The 15,667-nt window shown below is 44.0% G+C and overlaps 1 protein-coding gene across 4 annotated transcripts in view; it reads right to left on the reverse strand.

Moving 5' to 3' along the window:
- Positions 1–15,667, reverse strand: part of LOC119896995 (WD repeat-containing protein 87-like) — a 92,743-nt gene that overhangs the window by 75,203 nt on the left and 1,873 nt on the right. For 2 of the 4 annotated variants that reach the window (XM_038710497.1, XM_038710494.1), the window contains exons 2-3: positions 13,008–13,436; positions 43–474 (exon numbers count right to left, since the gene is read on the reverse strand). In XM_038710497.1, the coding sequence (XP_038566425.1) occupies positions 43–474; positions 13,008–13,436 (861 nt within the window). Of the gene's footprint in view, positions 1–42; positions 475–599; positions 855–13,007; positions 13,472–15,667 lie in introns of those variants that run through there. The other 2 variants (XM_038710496.1, XM_038710495.1) reach the window with 2 other exon arrangements.

Genomic DNA, 15,667 nt, shown 5'->3' on the forward strand with positions numbered 1-15,667 from the left:
TAAAGTATTTTCCACAAGTGTCACATTTGAAAGAGTTTTTACCTGTGTGAGGATTATGGTGAACCTCTGACATGGTAGACTTGTTTACATTGTTTCTGTGGCTTCTGCTTTTGTGATCTTGATTCTTTTGTTCTGGCTCTGCATCTCTAGTTGATCCTGAGTCTTCATGCTCGCCTCCTTTCTGATCTTGGCTCTCAGCTACATGACAGCTGTGAGAGAGGAGCTGGTGGTCACTTTTCAGTTCTGCTTCACTGTGGTCTCTTTCCTCATAAGTAGGAGTCAACATAAAGGTATCAGTCTCCTGCTTCAGTACAAGCTGCTCTCCCTCCTGACTGGTACAGAGTTCCTCCTGTTCCTCTTTAATCTGTGGAGGCTCTGGGTCCTCTTGGTCCAGACTGGAGTTCCTCTCCTGAATAAAGAGCTGCTGGTCAGCCAGAACCTCCTCCTCCTTCCAGACATGTTGCTGTGGGAGCTCTGGAGGGACAGAGAACAGAAGGAACAGGCTACTACTGGGATGGGAAAGAACAAGATGCAGTACCAGTATATATTTATTATTTAAATCCCTGTTTTGTGTTACTAAACAATGAAGTTTTACACACCTATCCTGTGTAACTTTACTTCGGGTTTCCAAACGATATCCAGCAGTCTGCGCTGACGATCGATCTCTTCTTCGTACTCGACGACAGTTTTTATAAAAACTCCGAATATTTCTTCAGCAGCAGCAGTTAGTCGCTCGTTGACAAACTCTCTCAAACACTCAACTGAAGACATTGTTATTTATTTACAAATGAAACAATTAGAGGTGCTACGACTACAATAAAGCCTTCTAGCGAATTCAAACGCGACCGAAGCGGCCGCGGTTTGTTTACTTCCGCTGGATGTCACACTGATAAGTTCCGACAGTCGAAGTGCGAGAGCTTTTCGTTCCGCTCTGAACTGATGACATTTTATTAAAATGTCAGTAGTGGTGGACAATTAGTATGAATATTTACTCCAGTACTGTACTTAAGTACAAATTAAAGGTATCTTTACGTTACTTGAGGATTATCAATCCGCTTTCAACTGATTCAATTGAATGATTTGAACTTCGGACTTTATTTTTCTTCTATGATTTCATGCGGATTGGAAAACCAACATGTCAGAATCAGAATCTGTTTTATTTGCTAGCTATGTGTACACATACGAGGAATTTGACTCAGGATTGTACATTGCTCACGTGCTTACTCATACAATAATACAATAATAAAATAAGATAAAAACAAATAATATAAAATCAGACACAGGCCACAGTATAGAGAACACAATATATACACACTATAAACCAAAACAAAAAAATATAGACAGATTGAGATAAAGGATGCAGGAGTAAATTGTATTACATATTATTATTATTATTGTTATTATGTACATGTCAGAATGCTGGAATAAATAAGTATTATGTCTAGGTGTTATTTACTTGAGGTAGGTGGATTTGGTATACAGTATATACAATATGACAATATAACAGAATGAACAGCACTGAAATAGAGAATGGTGAATAAATAAATAATAAGTGGAAACCAGTAAACAGAGTTACTGGGTTATTGCACAGGAATTGTTCCTGACACTGTGACCTGTCAGAAATCAGCTGTTCATCAGAGTGATGGCTTGTGGGAAGAAACTGTTCCTGAGTCTGTTGGTTTTGGCGTACAGTGCTCTGTAGCGCCTACCAGAGGGGAGAAGCTGGAACAGATTGTGTCCGGGGTGAGATGGATCTGCAGTGATGTTTCCTGCCCGTTTCCTGACACTGGAAATGTATAAGTCCTGAATGGAGGGCAGGTTGGCACCAATGATTTTTTCTGCAGTCTTGGCTGTCCGTTGTAGTCTGCTCCTGTCCTTTTTGTGGCAGATCCAAACCAGACAGTGAGGTACATGAAGAGGACAGACTGGATGATGGCTGTGTAGAAGTGGATCAGCAGCTCCTTAGGCAGGTTGAGCTTCCTGAGCTGGCGCAGGAAGTACATCCTCTGCTGGGCCTTCTTGATGATGGTGTCAGTGTTGGGCTCCCACTTCAGGTCCTCAGCAGACACAGGGCTGTTGAGTATGAAGTGGGGCAGAGTGGGGGGGCTCCTCCTGAAGTCCACGATCATCTTCACAGTTTTGAGCGTGTTAAGCTCCAGGTTGTTCAGACCGCACCAGAGAGCCACCTGATCAGCCTCCCGTCTAGGTCGACTCATCACCGTCCCGAATGAGGCCGATGACCGTTGTGTCGTCAGTGAACTTCAGGAGTTTGACAGATGGGTCTCCTGAGGTGCAGTCATTGGTGTAGAGCAGGGGTATTCAATTAGAATTCAAAGAGGTCCAGTTAGAGAAAATTTCCTGAAGCAAAGGTCCGGAACATCAGAACGAATAACTTGTGTTATCATTCAGTACCATAATGTATAGTTGTATCAACATGTGTTTTTAGTCAACAACGGACTGTCAAATCAAATAATATTTCAGTCAGTTTTCACATCAAACTGGATAATAAATAATAACTACTCTAATAATAAATTCTAAATTTAAGTAAACTAAAATAAAGTGCCTAATTTTTAGAAATAAATAAATAAAAAGTGTACCTTGAAGTGGTTAAGTGTAGTCTTAACCAATTTTATAATAAACACTCAACACATCATAACAAATGAACATCGGTAATGGCTCCTCTTCTCTTTCATTCCCTCTTACAGAGCTACCACTCCTACTTTCTCTTGTTCAGTGAGAAACGTGAGCATTGGAGTTCTATGAGATATTCTGGTTTTGAACTGCCAGTGGGAGGAATGTCCATGTAAAAAGATGTTTCTTGTTGCCCAGGTGTTGCCTTTTAGGTTGATTGGTTCAAACCTATAAAGACTGCATTTCCTGTTAAAGAGGATAAACCAACATGAAGACCAGAGAGCTGTTTATGGGAGAAAGCAAGCCATTGTCAAGCTGAGAAAAGAAGGAAAATCGACCAGAGTCATTGGACAAACATTGGGCATAGCAAGCACAACAATTTGGAATGTCCTGAAAAAGAAAGAAACTACTGGTGTACTGAGCAACAGATTCACAATTGTTCGCCACAATTCAGGTGTTGCTGAATTGTGGCGAATATTTAAGAACATTTTGATATTTTATGACCTTGTAACTGATTATTTATTTCCATCTTAAATGTGCAATTGTACTACTGCCTGGCTTGGTCAGGACACTCTTGGAAAAATAGTTTTTTGGTTTAATAAAGGTTTAATAAAACAATTTAAAATCTAAAACTGTCACAGAATATAATGCAGAGCAGCTCTCAGCTTTCAGATATGTTTCTCCTGTAGATCAACTTTTAATATCATCACTGCTGAATCAACACACAGACGTGACTGATTGAGGTAACCTCTTTAAATGCATGTGGCACCTTTTTACCTCTTCAATAATAAATTAAATCATTTTAATTCAGTTAGAAACTCCTTGACTTTAACAGCTCTTGTGTTTCAGCAAGTTTTCTGCTCATGTTCAAAGTTCTGCACATTCAGAATCTAACTGTGTTCTCTGACATTTCCAGAATAAAGGATATTTTGAAGACAAACAGGATAAATCATAAACTTTGCAATCAATCCGCGGTCCACCTGCGTGCTGCAACCCGTTGCACCACTACTATCCATGGTAGTGTGGTGATTTAATTCTTGCATGTTTTGTTGTGCAGGATCACAGCCCTTATGTGTCCACATGAGGAAAGGTCAAGATAGGCTATCAGAGTAAAAATGGACTCTGTTGCATTAGACTAGGCAACTTGATGAGTTTATTTTCTTAAGTAGCCCATTAAAATATTCCTGCAAATGCAGTGAAGAAGCTGATTATTTGTAATTTAGCTATTTCTACAATTATTTTCCTTTTTAAATCTCCATGAAGGTGCTGATAAGATCACTTTAAAATATCACTTTTGCTGCCCAGCCAACTGTTGATGCAGCCAATCAAACCGCTTGCTTTGCAGTAGCACAGGCTGCCAATACAATTTGATCATTCCTGAAGCATCTACATAATCTTCACAATGCAAAGAATTATTGTGGCAGTAAAACGAGAGCAGCTCGTTGTTGAAGCAGGTAAACCTACATACAGAGGAAGCTGTGCCTCGAGATTAAAACCCAACAGGACTGTTTTATCCACCATATATTCTCTCTCTCTCTCTCTCTCTGCATCTCAAAAATAAACAACAGCTGGTACCTGCTGAGTGAAAGATTAGTTTCATTTGCTCTGCAGAGACTAAAGACGCTTTGAATGCGCTGTTGTTAAAGAGCGACGCAGGCTGCTTTCCAACAGGGTCACCAGTGCCGTGGTGTGCGCTCACTAGATTTCAGTTGTATTGGTAGAATATAAAGTATAACTGAAAAGATATTTGCCTGATTTGCTAAATGTTTGCATCTGTCCAGCTCTGTGACAAGCGCCTGACCAGGGTTTTGCTGCGTACCTGCATGCACACAGCCTGGATCACAGCTCATTTCGGTTAATGAAGCAAAATGCAGATTACAGACTGGTTAAGTTATAATGGAAAATGTAGTGATATTAAGAGTAGACCTACATTAGATGTACCCACCCCTGCTGCAGAAAGCATCACTGCTGCCTTCAGCTAGAAGTAACAGCAGCACAAGAAGAAGCTTCAACATTTCTATCGTCTACATTTTGTCCGCGACTGATGTGGAGTGTGTGGGTGATTGACAGGTCACTTAGTAAGGAGTCGTAGTAGTAGTCCTGTATGAGCCAGCTCCGAAATAGCCAGAGCCAGGAAGGCAATGCGAAATAAAACTTTACATTAGGAAAGGGGGGGGGGGGCACACGACAAAACATAGATTTTAAAATCAGGTGATCAACCTCACCACAAATCCACACACGTTAATTTCAGCACCTCTGATAAAGTGCAGCTCACAGCTTCAGGTGGAGCAGAGAGGACAGACACAGAGCTACAGCTGGATCATCTTATTCTCCGCTAATGTGCAGGAGAATAAATAATAATAATAATAATCCTCTCTCTCTCTCACGCTCGCTCCCGCGCACGTAACGTTAGTTAAACGAGTAAAGTTCAACTTTCGGCCTTTTGTTGTTTGTTGTGCTCCAGCTTCCTCCCACCATCCAAAGACATGAAGGCTAGGTTAATTGGTGTCTCTAAATTGTCCTTAGGTGTGAGTGGTTGTCTGTCTATGTGTGGCCCTGCGATGGACTGGCGACAGCTGTATTGGACCGTAGCTGCTTGTTATGACACGCTAGGCGGCTAATGTTGTACCTGTTGTAGCGTGTAAATCAGATCCAGAGGCATCGTCTTCGTTGCAATATCACCGATTTATTGTCCTCCACACAAATGATAGGTGCACAAAGTAGGCTACACAAGCACGGAGATTCGCAAAAAATAACACAACAACAGCATTCACACAAACTCCGCCATAGCGGTCAAAAACATGTTTGCCCAGCTGACAACTACCTGTTTCCCCCTCGCTCATATAGTTGAGCCTACAGCACCATCTAATGACCAAACAAAAAATAAACAAACATTTGGCTCCTATAACCTTGTCTAATAAAAGAATCTTTAAGTTACTTAGTAAGTCTCTCCACTTCCATTTGAGTAGTTCTATTACCATGTTCTTAAGACTGTGTTGAAAAGTAGAATCCATAAAGAAAGTTAATTTGCAGTGTTTAATCTGCCTCAATACTCACTGATGTTCCTTTAATTTATGTTATACTAATGCCATGCTTCAACACCTTTTTATGTATTTTCTTGTTAAAGAACATGTAACAGAAATATCATCATGTGTTAAATAATTAATTTCCCTAGCTCCTGAGCAAATGATTGCTTTAAAGAAATAATCAGTTATCTCAGTCTCCTCTCATGGGACCAGAGCTCCCCCCAGAGGGCAAAAGAAGTATTACATGTAATGTGTCTCCCGCGATTTAATATGTATTCGTGTAACTTGCTTATGAACAGCCAATATTATCCAGGAAATGTTGAGTTAAGTTTCTTTCATTCTGAAATCCTGAAAGTGTGTTTAACTGGTAACCATTCCAATTGTTACAATCATTACTTAGTTTCCTTTTTATCAAATGTCTCTGAAGATTCTCAGTCATCCAGGTCATAGTTATCCAACGAAGGTTAAAGTCAAGGGCAACTGGACTTGGTTGAAGATACTGGAAGACGTTTCGTCCCTCATCCAAAGGACTTCTTCAGTTCTGACTGACTGGTGGAGAAACTCAGCTATTTAACCTCAGTGGGGTTGTTTGCCAGGATCGTTGATACCGCTGGTTCCCCTTCGAGGGAACTCGAACTGCGTCGGTTACGACACTATGGGAACGCCTCCAGGTGTGAACACTTCAATCCTATTGGCTTGTTGCTAGAACAGTAAGGTGTGACGAAATAACCGGAGGAGTATAAAGCACACCTGTACACACTCATCATTAGCTTTTTTCTATTCAGCAGGGGCTCTGTATGTTGTTTGAAGAAAGCTCCAGTCCTACAAGCAGTGTGTCTTACCTGAGGAAGAAGTCTACCAGCATGTCCGGCAACCAGAAATACAGAAGGTGTGTTTTTCCTTGCCCTCGGTACATCACGGATGGAGATTCTCATGAGATGTGTGTCTCATGTTTGGGGATGGAGCACGCCCGGGCAGCTCTCGAGGGGGCTGCCTGCGGCCATTGCGAAGCCCTTTCCGTGCAGGTACTGAGGTCCCGCATGGCTCTCTTTTCCAAGGATGGCCGGATGTGTTCTCCCCGTGATGTGGGCCCGGTGGCTGCTGAGGCGGCCCGGCGGCTTCACTCATGGGGTTCACAGCGTGATCTGTCGGAGGATTTCGGGACTGCTGAGGCTTTTTCTCGACCTTCGTCCGCTGGCTCCGATGCTTCCTTTCCTCGTTCGGGAGCCCGTTTCTCGGCTTCTCCCGCTCGCGGTTTGGATCCGGAGACGCTGCAGCAATCCGACTCCGAGGAGGTGGACATGCTCAGCGTAGTGGACGTTGACTTCCGGGTGTCGGGGCAACGTCATCAGGCGGCGCCCGACTATGACGAGCTGCTGGAGGTGGTGACTAGAGCCGTGGCTAAGCTCAATATCAACTGGCCACAGGAGGAGCAGACACCACAGGCTTGTGGTAAGCTTGATGAAAGGTTTCTTAAGCACCACGCGCCACCTCCATGCCCGTCTCTGCCATTTTTTCCTGATTTACATGATGAACTGAGTAAATCATGGGGCAGACCCTTCTCTACACGGCTTTCCACACCCCGATGACTGAACTATAGTAATGTGATGGGGATTAGGGACCGTGGTTATGGGAGGATGCCTCGGGTAGAGGATGTGCTTGCGAGCTATCTCTCCCCTCGACTTGCATCCTCCCTGGAGAAGCCGGCGTTACCATCCAAACCATGTCGCACCACATCCACGTTCGTGGGGAAGGCGTACATGGCAGCGGGCCAGGCAGGTGCGAGCTTGCACACCATGGCGGTGCTTCAAGCCTACCAAGCCGACCTGCTACAGGAGATGGTTCCCTGGTCCCTCTGAGGAAGATCTGGCGGAACTTTGCAGAACCACGGACCTGTCTCTCCGGGCCACCAAGGAAATGGCCCGCTCCATTGGTCGGTCCATGTCGGTTCTGGTGGCCACAGAGCGTCACCTATGGCTCAACCTCACGAGCATATCTGAGAAGGATAAGAGCTTCCTCCTCGAGACACCGGTGAGCACGGCGGGCCTCTTCGGTGACGTGGTGGACTCGGTGGTGGATCGGTTCCAGCACGTTAAGACGCAAGGCGAAGCGTTCCGCCAGTACCTCCCTCGCCGGTCTGCAACCAAGGCAGCTGAGGCTGACGGGCGTAGGTCCCTTCCCTCTACAAGCTCCTACCGAGAGGAGAGGAAGCAGAGTGTCGCTTCTCGGGGGCCCCCCCGAGGAGCTGGGGCAGCGAGGCGGCGCCCTCAACCTCAGCCTTCTGAGAGACGCGATCTGAGGACTGTCATCCAGTCCCGACGGAGCTCAGGGAAGAGGTCCTGAAGACCGGGGTAGGGCAGTCTTTTCTCCCCTCCCGCGGAGAACTGCGGGTTCTAAACCGGTCTCTGAGGGGATTCAGGTTCAAGATGCTCACCATCCCCGCCATCCTGTCGCACATCCAATCCGAGGATTGGTTCGTCACGATAGATCTAAAGGACGCCTATTTCCACGTCTCCATCTGTCCTTCTCACAGGAAGTTGCTGAGGTTCGCCTTCGGGGGTGTGGCTTACCAGTATCGGGTTCTTCCATTTGGCCTGGCACTTTCCCCTCGCACATTCACCAAGTGTATGGATGCAGCACTGGCCCCGCTGAGGCTCCAGGGCATCCGGATTCTCAACTACATCGACGACTGTCTCATCCTAGCCCAGTCTCGAGAGTTGGCGGTTCGGCATCGAAATGTCGTTCTGGCTCATCTGCTGCATTTAGGGCTGAGGCTCAACGCAAAGAAGCGCCCACCCAACGGACTACGTTCTTAGGGGTAGTATGGGATTCGACAACGATGCGGGCACAATTGTCTCCGGCACGTGTCGACACCATATTGGCTGCCGTGAAAAGGCCACCACGTCCTGGTTCGTTCCGACAACACAGCGGTGGTGGCCTATCTGAATCACCAGGGCGGTCTGCGCTCGCGCCCTCTGTACAGACTGGCGCGTCAGATCCTCCTGTGGTCCCAGCAGAGGTTACTATCGCTCAGGGCGATGTATCTCCCGGTGACGCAGAATCAGGGAGCAGACCTGCTGTCGAGGCAGGGGCTGAGGCCCGGGGAATGGAGACTTCACCCCGAAGTGGTGGAGCTCTTGTGCGAAGAGTTCGGCCCCATAGACGTGGATCTGTTTGCGTCTCAAGAGACTACACACTGCCCGCTATGGTTTTCTCTCATTCCTCCAGCCCCGTTGGGTCTGGACGCCATGGTACATTCGTGGCCGAGGCTACGTCTGTACGCTTTTCCCCCAGTTGCTCTGCTCCCGGGGGTTCTGGAGCGGGTCCGCCAGGACAATGTCGGCCTACTGCTCGTAGCCCTGTTCTGGCCAACCCGGGTGTGGTTCTCGGACATCATGTCGCTCCTGGACGGCCCGCCATCCCTCTGAGGAGAGACCTGCTGTCCCAGGCGCAGGGCTGGGTTCCTCACCCTTGCCCCGCCATATGGCGACTGTGGGTCTGGCCCCTGAGGGGGCACAGTACCTAGAGGCGGGTCTAACAGCCGGAGCAGTCGAGACCCTCCTGAGCTCCAGGGCCCCGTCCACACGGAGGATGTACGGCCTGAAGTGGAGTGTTTTCTCCACTTGGTGTAGGGAGCGGTCGGTGGACCCTGTTACCTGCCCGGTGGTTCAGGTACTGGAGTTCCTCCAGGACCGGTTCTCTGCTGGTCTTTCCCCTTCCACCCTCAAGGTGTACGTGGCAGCTATTTCGTCTTTCCACACACCTCTGAGGGAGGGGTCTTCCCTTGGTTGTACGTTTCCTCCGTGGTGCCCGGAGGATGAAACCTGCGACTCGGTCCAAGGTTCCCACTTGGGATCTGGCAGTGGTTCTTGGGGCGTTGGCTGAGGCCCCCTTCGAACACCTGGAGTCAGCTGAGGCTAAACACTTGACCCTCAAGATGGCCTTTCTCCTTGCTATCACCTTTCTGAGGGTGGGGGATCTCCAAGCGCTTTCGGTTTCCCCGCAAAGCCTGGAGTTTGCCCCGGGGAATATTAGGGCTATCCTGCACCCTCGTCCAGGATACATCCCTAAAGTGCCTTCTTGTGCGGCAGGGTCCACAGTGCTGCAGGCATTTCATCCTCCACCTCATGTGACGGCGGAGGACGGGAGACTTCATCTGCTCTGCCCTGTCAGAGCACTGAGTATTTACACTCTGAGGTCCTCCCGTTGGAGGAAGGCTGACCAGCTGCTAGTGTGTTTTGGGTCCCCCAGGGCTGGGCTCCCTGCATCCAAACATACTATTAGCAACTGGATTGTTCAGACTATTTCCCTGGCCTATCAGGTGCGCGGTTTGCCTTCACCTGTGGCTTTGAGGGCTCATTCTACCAGAGGCATGGCGGCCTCTCGAGCCCTCCTTTCCGGGGCCTCTTTGCAGGATGTTTGTTTAGCGGCTGGCTGGGCCACTCCGCACACCTTCCTTCGGCACCTGGCACTCGTGCGCTCTCCTCTTAGTTGTGCCACTTTATTGCACACTGGGGCAGGCGGGGTTTTCGGTACGGTTTAGTGGGTATCTCGTTCCCATAGTGTCGAAGGGGAACGTCTCGGGTTGCGTATGTAACCCTGGTTCCCCGAGAAGGGGTACGAGACACTGCGTCGGCCTGCCGCACCTCTCTCCCCGCCTGAAGCGCCTGCTTCATAGTTTAAGCTAATGATGAGTGTGTACAGGTGAGCTTTATACTCCTCCGGTTATTCCGTCACACCTTACCGTTCTAGCAACAAGCCAATAGGATTGGAGTGATTTCATTCACGTTCAGACCTGTTACATACGTAACCCGAGACGTTCGTTAGTGTTCCAGCTTGCTGTTACGACAGTCGTTACAGTCGTTAGGACTACCAGAGGCCAAGACTGAACAACCATTGCATGAAGAGCCCCCCCCCCGGATCCTTTTTGATATAAAATAATCAAACAATCACTGGCTTTGCATCAATAATCAATAAATCATCTCTTACTGTTTCTTTTGAATTCAAACTATTAAGAGCCGCAGTCAAGTCTGAACAAATAATTAATAATGCTCTCAGGTGTTACCTCTTCTATCCATTGTAATACAAAATTATAGTGACGATATCTGCTGTAAATATAGATAATCTATCAATAATTATTTTGCATTTGACTACATCAGACTTGGGGGTGTATGCTCCTGTTCCTACTTTACCTCCCCTTTTTGTATTCCAAACAAGAATACAGCACTTTTGTTGCAGGTTGTTTCTCTTCAGATCCCTTTAACTTAACCCAATATGCCAGTGACAACTTTGAACATCTCAAAAATAATGGCAATTCATAAACTTCCACCACCGGTGCATTAGTAGGAGTTGTTTTACCTGCATTTATACTGAATCTAGCTCTGACCAGTAGTCTGTCTAGTTTAACACTCTTGGCTGCTGCTCCATATACAATACACCCATAATCAAAATGTGATCGTATTAAAGGGTCAGTAGGTAAAATTACTCTTTACTGACAAACATACAGGTACGTTAGTACTATTAGCAAAATATATTCTATTCTGTTAAATAATTATTCAGAATGGCCTCCGTCAGTGCCAAATAATTATATATATTTTACATTAAATATTGACATGTCACATTTAAAGTGGCAGCTAGTACCTACTTTAAATCCTGTTGGATAGTTTAATAATGCATGTTATTTATGAGCTCATTGTAGTTTTTTTTATTATCTTAACCTGCATAGTATATATTTATCACTGTAGATATTTAATTAGACTTATGTGGTAATATAAAACAGTTATGTCAGTAACCCTCAAATGTAAAATCTGACATTTTAGTTCAGTTTATTTGCACAATAATGAAAACTGAAATGCATATAATAGAAAAAAAACTGTAAATACATTGCAGCAGAGTAAAGAAGAGTTAAAGGTTTATTCAGAGACATCCCCCATTTAAACAAATAAAAAAGGCATTATTACTCATCAAAAACAAAATGAACACATAGCAAAACAATGTTTGTATACACAAAACACACAGCACAAATAAAAAGAACCCGGCTGCTGTATATGTGCAGACTCTATACGCCCACTGCACATGATAACACATTATGCAGATTATTCACCCAACCAACATGTTTTCTGCATTAAAAATCAGTCGTCATTATAAGTCGTCAAATTAGTAGCAAAAATGTTCCAACAGCAGAAAAGCTTTATTAATGTAATTGTGAATGGGGTCACTGCATTTACTATAATAATATATAGTTATACTACAGCTTTAATGTTAATGCACATTTGATATGGTCTTCATATGTCTACATAAGGTATTGGCTGTTTTTATTTTTATGCAAACAGAAAGTTAATTTTTTTGTGGTCTTTAATATAAAGCTTGGTTTCAGTTAGTGTATCAGTACAAAAGCTTATCTTTTTACTGCAGATCCTGCAAAGCTACGGCTTCTTACCAGTGTGGCTTTTTATGTGGACTTTTAAGTGACCACTAGTTCTGAAATCTATTCCACATAATTCACAGTTATCCGGCCTCTCACCTGTGTGAATTCAATGCTGAAATGTTATCAAATCTGTTCCCACAGGTCTTGCAAGAGTGCGGCTTCCCACCTGTGTGGGTTCTTATGTGAAGTTTAAAGCCGTAGCTAGTTTTAAGATCTTTCCCATGTTTTGCAAGAATACAGCTTCTCACCTGTGTGGATTTTCACGTGTCCTTTCAATTCTGAAAGGACAACAAATCCTTTCCCACAAATCTTGCAAAGGTACGGCCTCTCACCAGTGTGAGTTCTTCTTATGTGAATTTTCAACTTAGTATTGTCTATGAAATCTTTTCCACATGTTTTGCAGGAATATGGCCTCTCACCTGTGTGGATCTTTATGTGGTCTTTCAAGTGATTCATACATCTGAAATCTTTCCCACATGTTTTACAAGAATATGGCCTCTCACCTGTGTGGATTCTCATGTGGTCTTTCAAGTGAGCCATCCGACTGAAATCTTTCCTACATGTTTTACAAGAATATGGCCTCTCACCTGTGTGGGTTCTCATGTGGACTTTCAAGTGAGCCATCTGACTGAAATCTTTCCCACATGTTTTACAAGAATATGGTTTCTCATCTGTGTGGGTTCTCATGTGGACATTCAAGATACCGCTAGTTCTAAAGTCTTTCCCACATGTTTTGCAAGAAAATGGTTTCTCACCCGTGTGGATTCTAATATGAGTCTTCAAATCTGATGTGCATCTGAATCTTTTCCCACAGCTGCTGCAAGAATATGGCTTCTCACCTGTGTGAATTCTCAGGTGTGTCTGCAATAGTGAGTTATATTTACAATCTTTTCCACATGTGTCACATTTTAAAGAGTTTTTACCTGTGTGAGGATTATGGTGAACCTCTGACATGGTAGACTTGTTTACATTGTTTCTGTGGCTTCTGCTTTTGTGATCTTGATTCTTTTGTTCTGGCTCTGCATCTCTAGTTGATCCTGAGTCTTCATGCTCGCCTCCTTTCTGATCTTGGCTCTCAGCTACATGACAGCTGTGAGAGAGGAGCTGGTGGTCACTTTTCAGTTCTGCTTCACTGTGGTCTCTTTCCTCATAAGTAGGAGTCAACATAAAGGTATCAGTCTCCTGCTTCAGTACAAGCTGCTCTCCCTCCTGACTGGTACAGAGTTCCTCCTGTTCCTCTTTAATCTGTGGAAGCTCTAGGTCCTCTTGGTCCAGACTGGAGTTCCTCTCCTGAATACAGAGCTGCTGGTCAGCCAGAACCTCCTCCTTCCAGACATGTTGCTGTGGGAGCTCTGGAGGGACAGAGAACAGAAGGAACAGGCTACTACTGGGATGGGAAAGAAAAAAAGGTGCAGACACGCAAGGAAATGAGCATTAGTATATATTTCAACAATTAGGATTTTATATCAAATGTGTTTTGTGTTACTAAAATAATGAAATTTTAACAAATGAAATAGGCTAAAGTTACTACTAGGGTTGCCAACCATCCCTTAAAATATAGAATCGTCCTGTATTTAGAAACTAAAAGACATGGCCCTCACTGAACAGATAGGGGACGGATTTTATTACTGCATTTTGAAAATAATAATAATGCAGCTCTGACTGCTCTCTCTCTCTCTCTGTCCGCAACCAATGAAAAGTGCTGTGTCAGTGTTGCTACAATATTCCAGTGACATGTCTTTCAAAAAACATGTATGACACTCCGCAGGTAGAAAAAGACAAAACGTTTACAGAAATATAGAGCAAAATTTAGAGCTAAAACTCCCATCAACTGAGCTTGAGCCTTATGCAATTGACACTTTTCACATCCTGTCACGCCACAAATCACAGCAGAGTATAGGGCAGGTAAACTCAATATTATGAATTATCATTAAATGATGACATTAGTTTCTTGGTGTAACAACTATTTTCTCAAAATGTCAGAGAGACAAAGATTTTGAATGTGCATAAGGTTTTAAACGAGCAGAAAACTTGCTGAAGCACAGGAAATAAGTTCTGTAGATTGAAAATGAATTAATTTTAATGATAAATTAATTCATTTTATATGTGAACAGGTTCCATTTAAAGGTTACTTCCCCTAACAAAGACACAACACAGGAGGGAAGATTAAATCATGAAAGAAAGACAGAAGTAGGCTACTGAATGCTTGGAAGCTTTCTATAAGCCTCCTGCACTAAATTCTGTTATATTTTTATATTTTAAATTGTTACCTGCAAATTGAGTTTTGTGTTTCCTTATACATAGGTTGGTGCAGAAAAGTAAGTGTTTAATGCTCAAAACTTTCTGGGGGAGAGTTCGGTAAAGTTGGAAATATATTCACAGATTCGTGTTTAAAACACAAACAACGCCTCTTTACTATCGTAGTTAAGTAGACAACAAGCTACAAGTACATTTTCATCTAAATGAGTCGTCGACGAGCGGCACAAATAACACTGGTCTCTACGGATGTGAGATGAGACCGCAGGGACCGTCTACAAATTGCAACACCGAAAACACATACTGCAGAAATAGTCAATAACTTCCCACTTATACAATGTAGTGCCCCCAAAATCACCTTACACATTCATGATATACTGATGGCTATACTACAACACTTAGTTCCGGGGGAAAATAATTTTGCATACCTAATATTAGGTTGGCCTATATTTAATATTCAATAATTACACTGATATAAGCTGTAATGTCTCCAATATCACCCCAGGCATCAGTGATCTCATGTTGATGATACTACAACACTTAGTATGTAGAAATGCTGTTTTGCATAATTTTGGAGAATTTTAATATTCAATAACTTCACTGTAATGAGCTGTAGTGTCTCCAAAATCACCTCACATGTCAGTGATCTCCTACAGTTAGTTTGCAGAAATATAGTTTTGCATAATTTCGGGGGAATTTTAATATTCAATAAAATTCAGTAACGTCACTGTTGTACTGTATATGAGCTGTATATGAGCTTATATGAGCTGTAGTGTCTTCAAACCTGTCAAATAGGAAGTTTTGCGTGTCTGTAAACAACTATGTCTCCTCATTCTGTCCAGTTAAATATGGTGTGCCTCAGGGGTCGGTCTTAGGACCCATTTTGTTTTCCTTGTATCTGCTTCCCCTTGGACATATTATCCATAAACATGGCATTTCTTTTCATATTTATGCTGATGACACACAAATATACTTGCCCGTCAGATCCACAGACAAATCAAATACTGCCATCTGCTGGTTCCCTAGTAAATCACATTAAGCCTGTGGCAAAGAACCTTGGTGTTTGGTTTGATAGTAATTTAAATTTCGAGAAGCACACCACAAAACTTGTTCAATCATGTTTTTATCAACTTAGAAATATAGCAAAAATTCAGTCTATGTTAACTTTAAGGACACCGAGACCATGTTACACGCCTTAATCTCATCACGCCTGGATTATTGCAACAGCCTTTTCACCTGTTTAACCCAAAAATCTACTGATCGACTCCAGACTGTCCAGAACTCAGCTGCCAGGCTTTTAACCAGAACAAAGAAACATTACTCCTAT

The sequence above is a fragment of the Micropterus salmoides genome, unplaced genomic scaffold (genome assembly GCF_014851395.1).
Source record: "Micropterus salmoides isolate LMB-PRFRI ecotype aquatic unplaced genomic scaffold, ASM1485139v1 Ms_hic_scaffold_11, whole genome shotgun sequence".
In the NCBI taxonomy this organism is placed as follows: domain Eukaryota; kingdom Metazoa; phylum Chordata; class Actinopteri; order Centrarchiformes; family Centrarchidae; genus Micropterus; species Micropterus salmoides.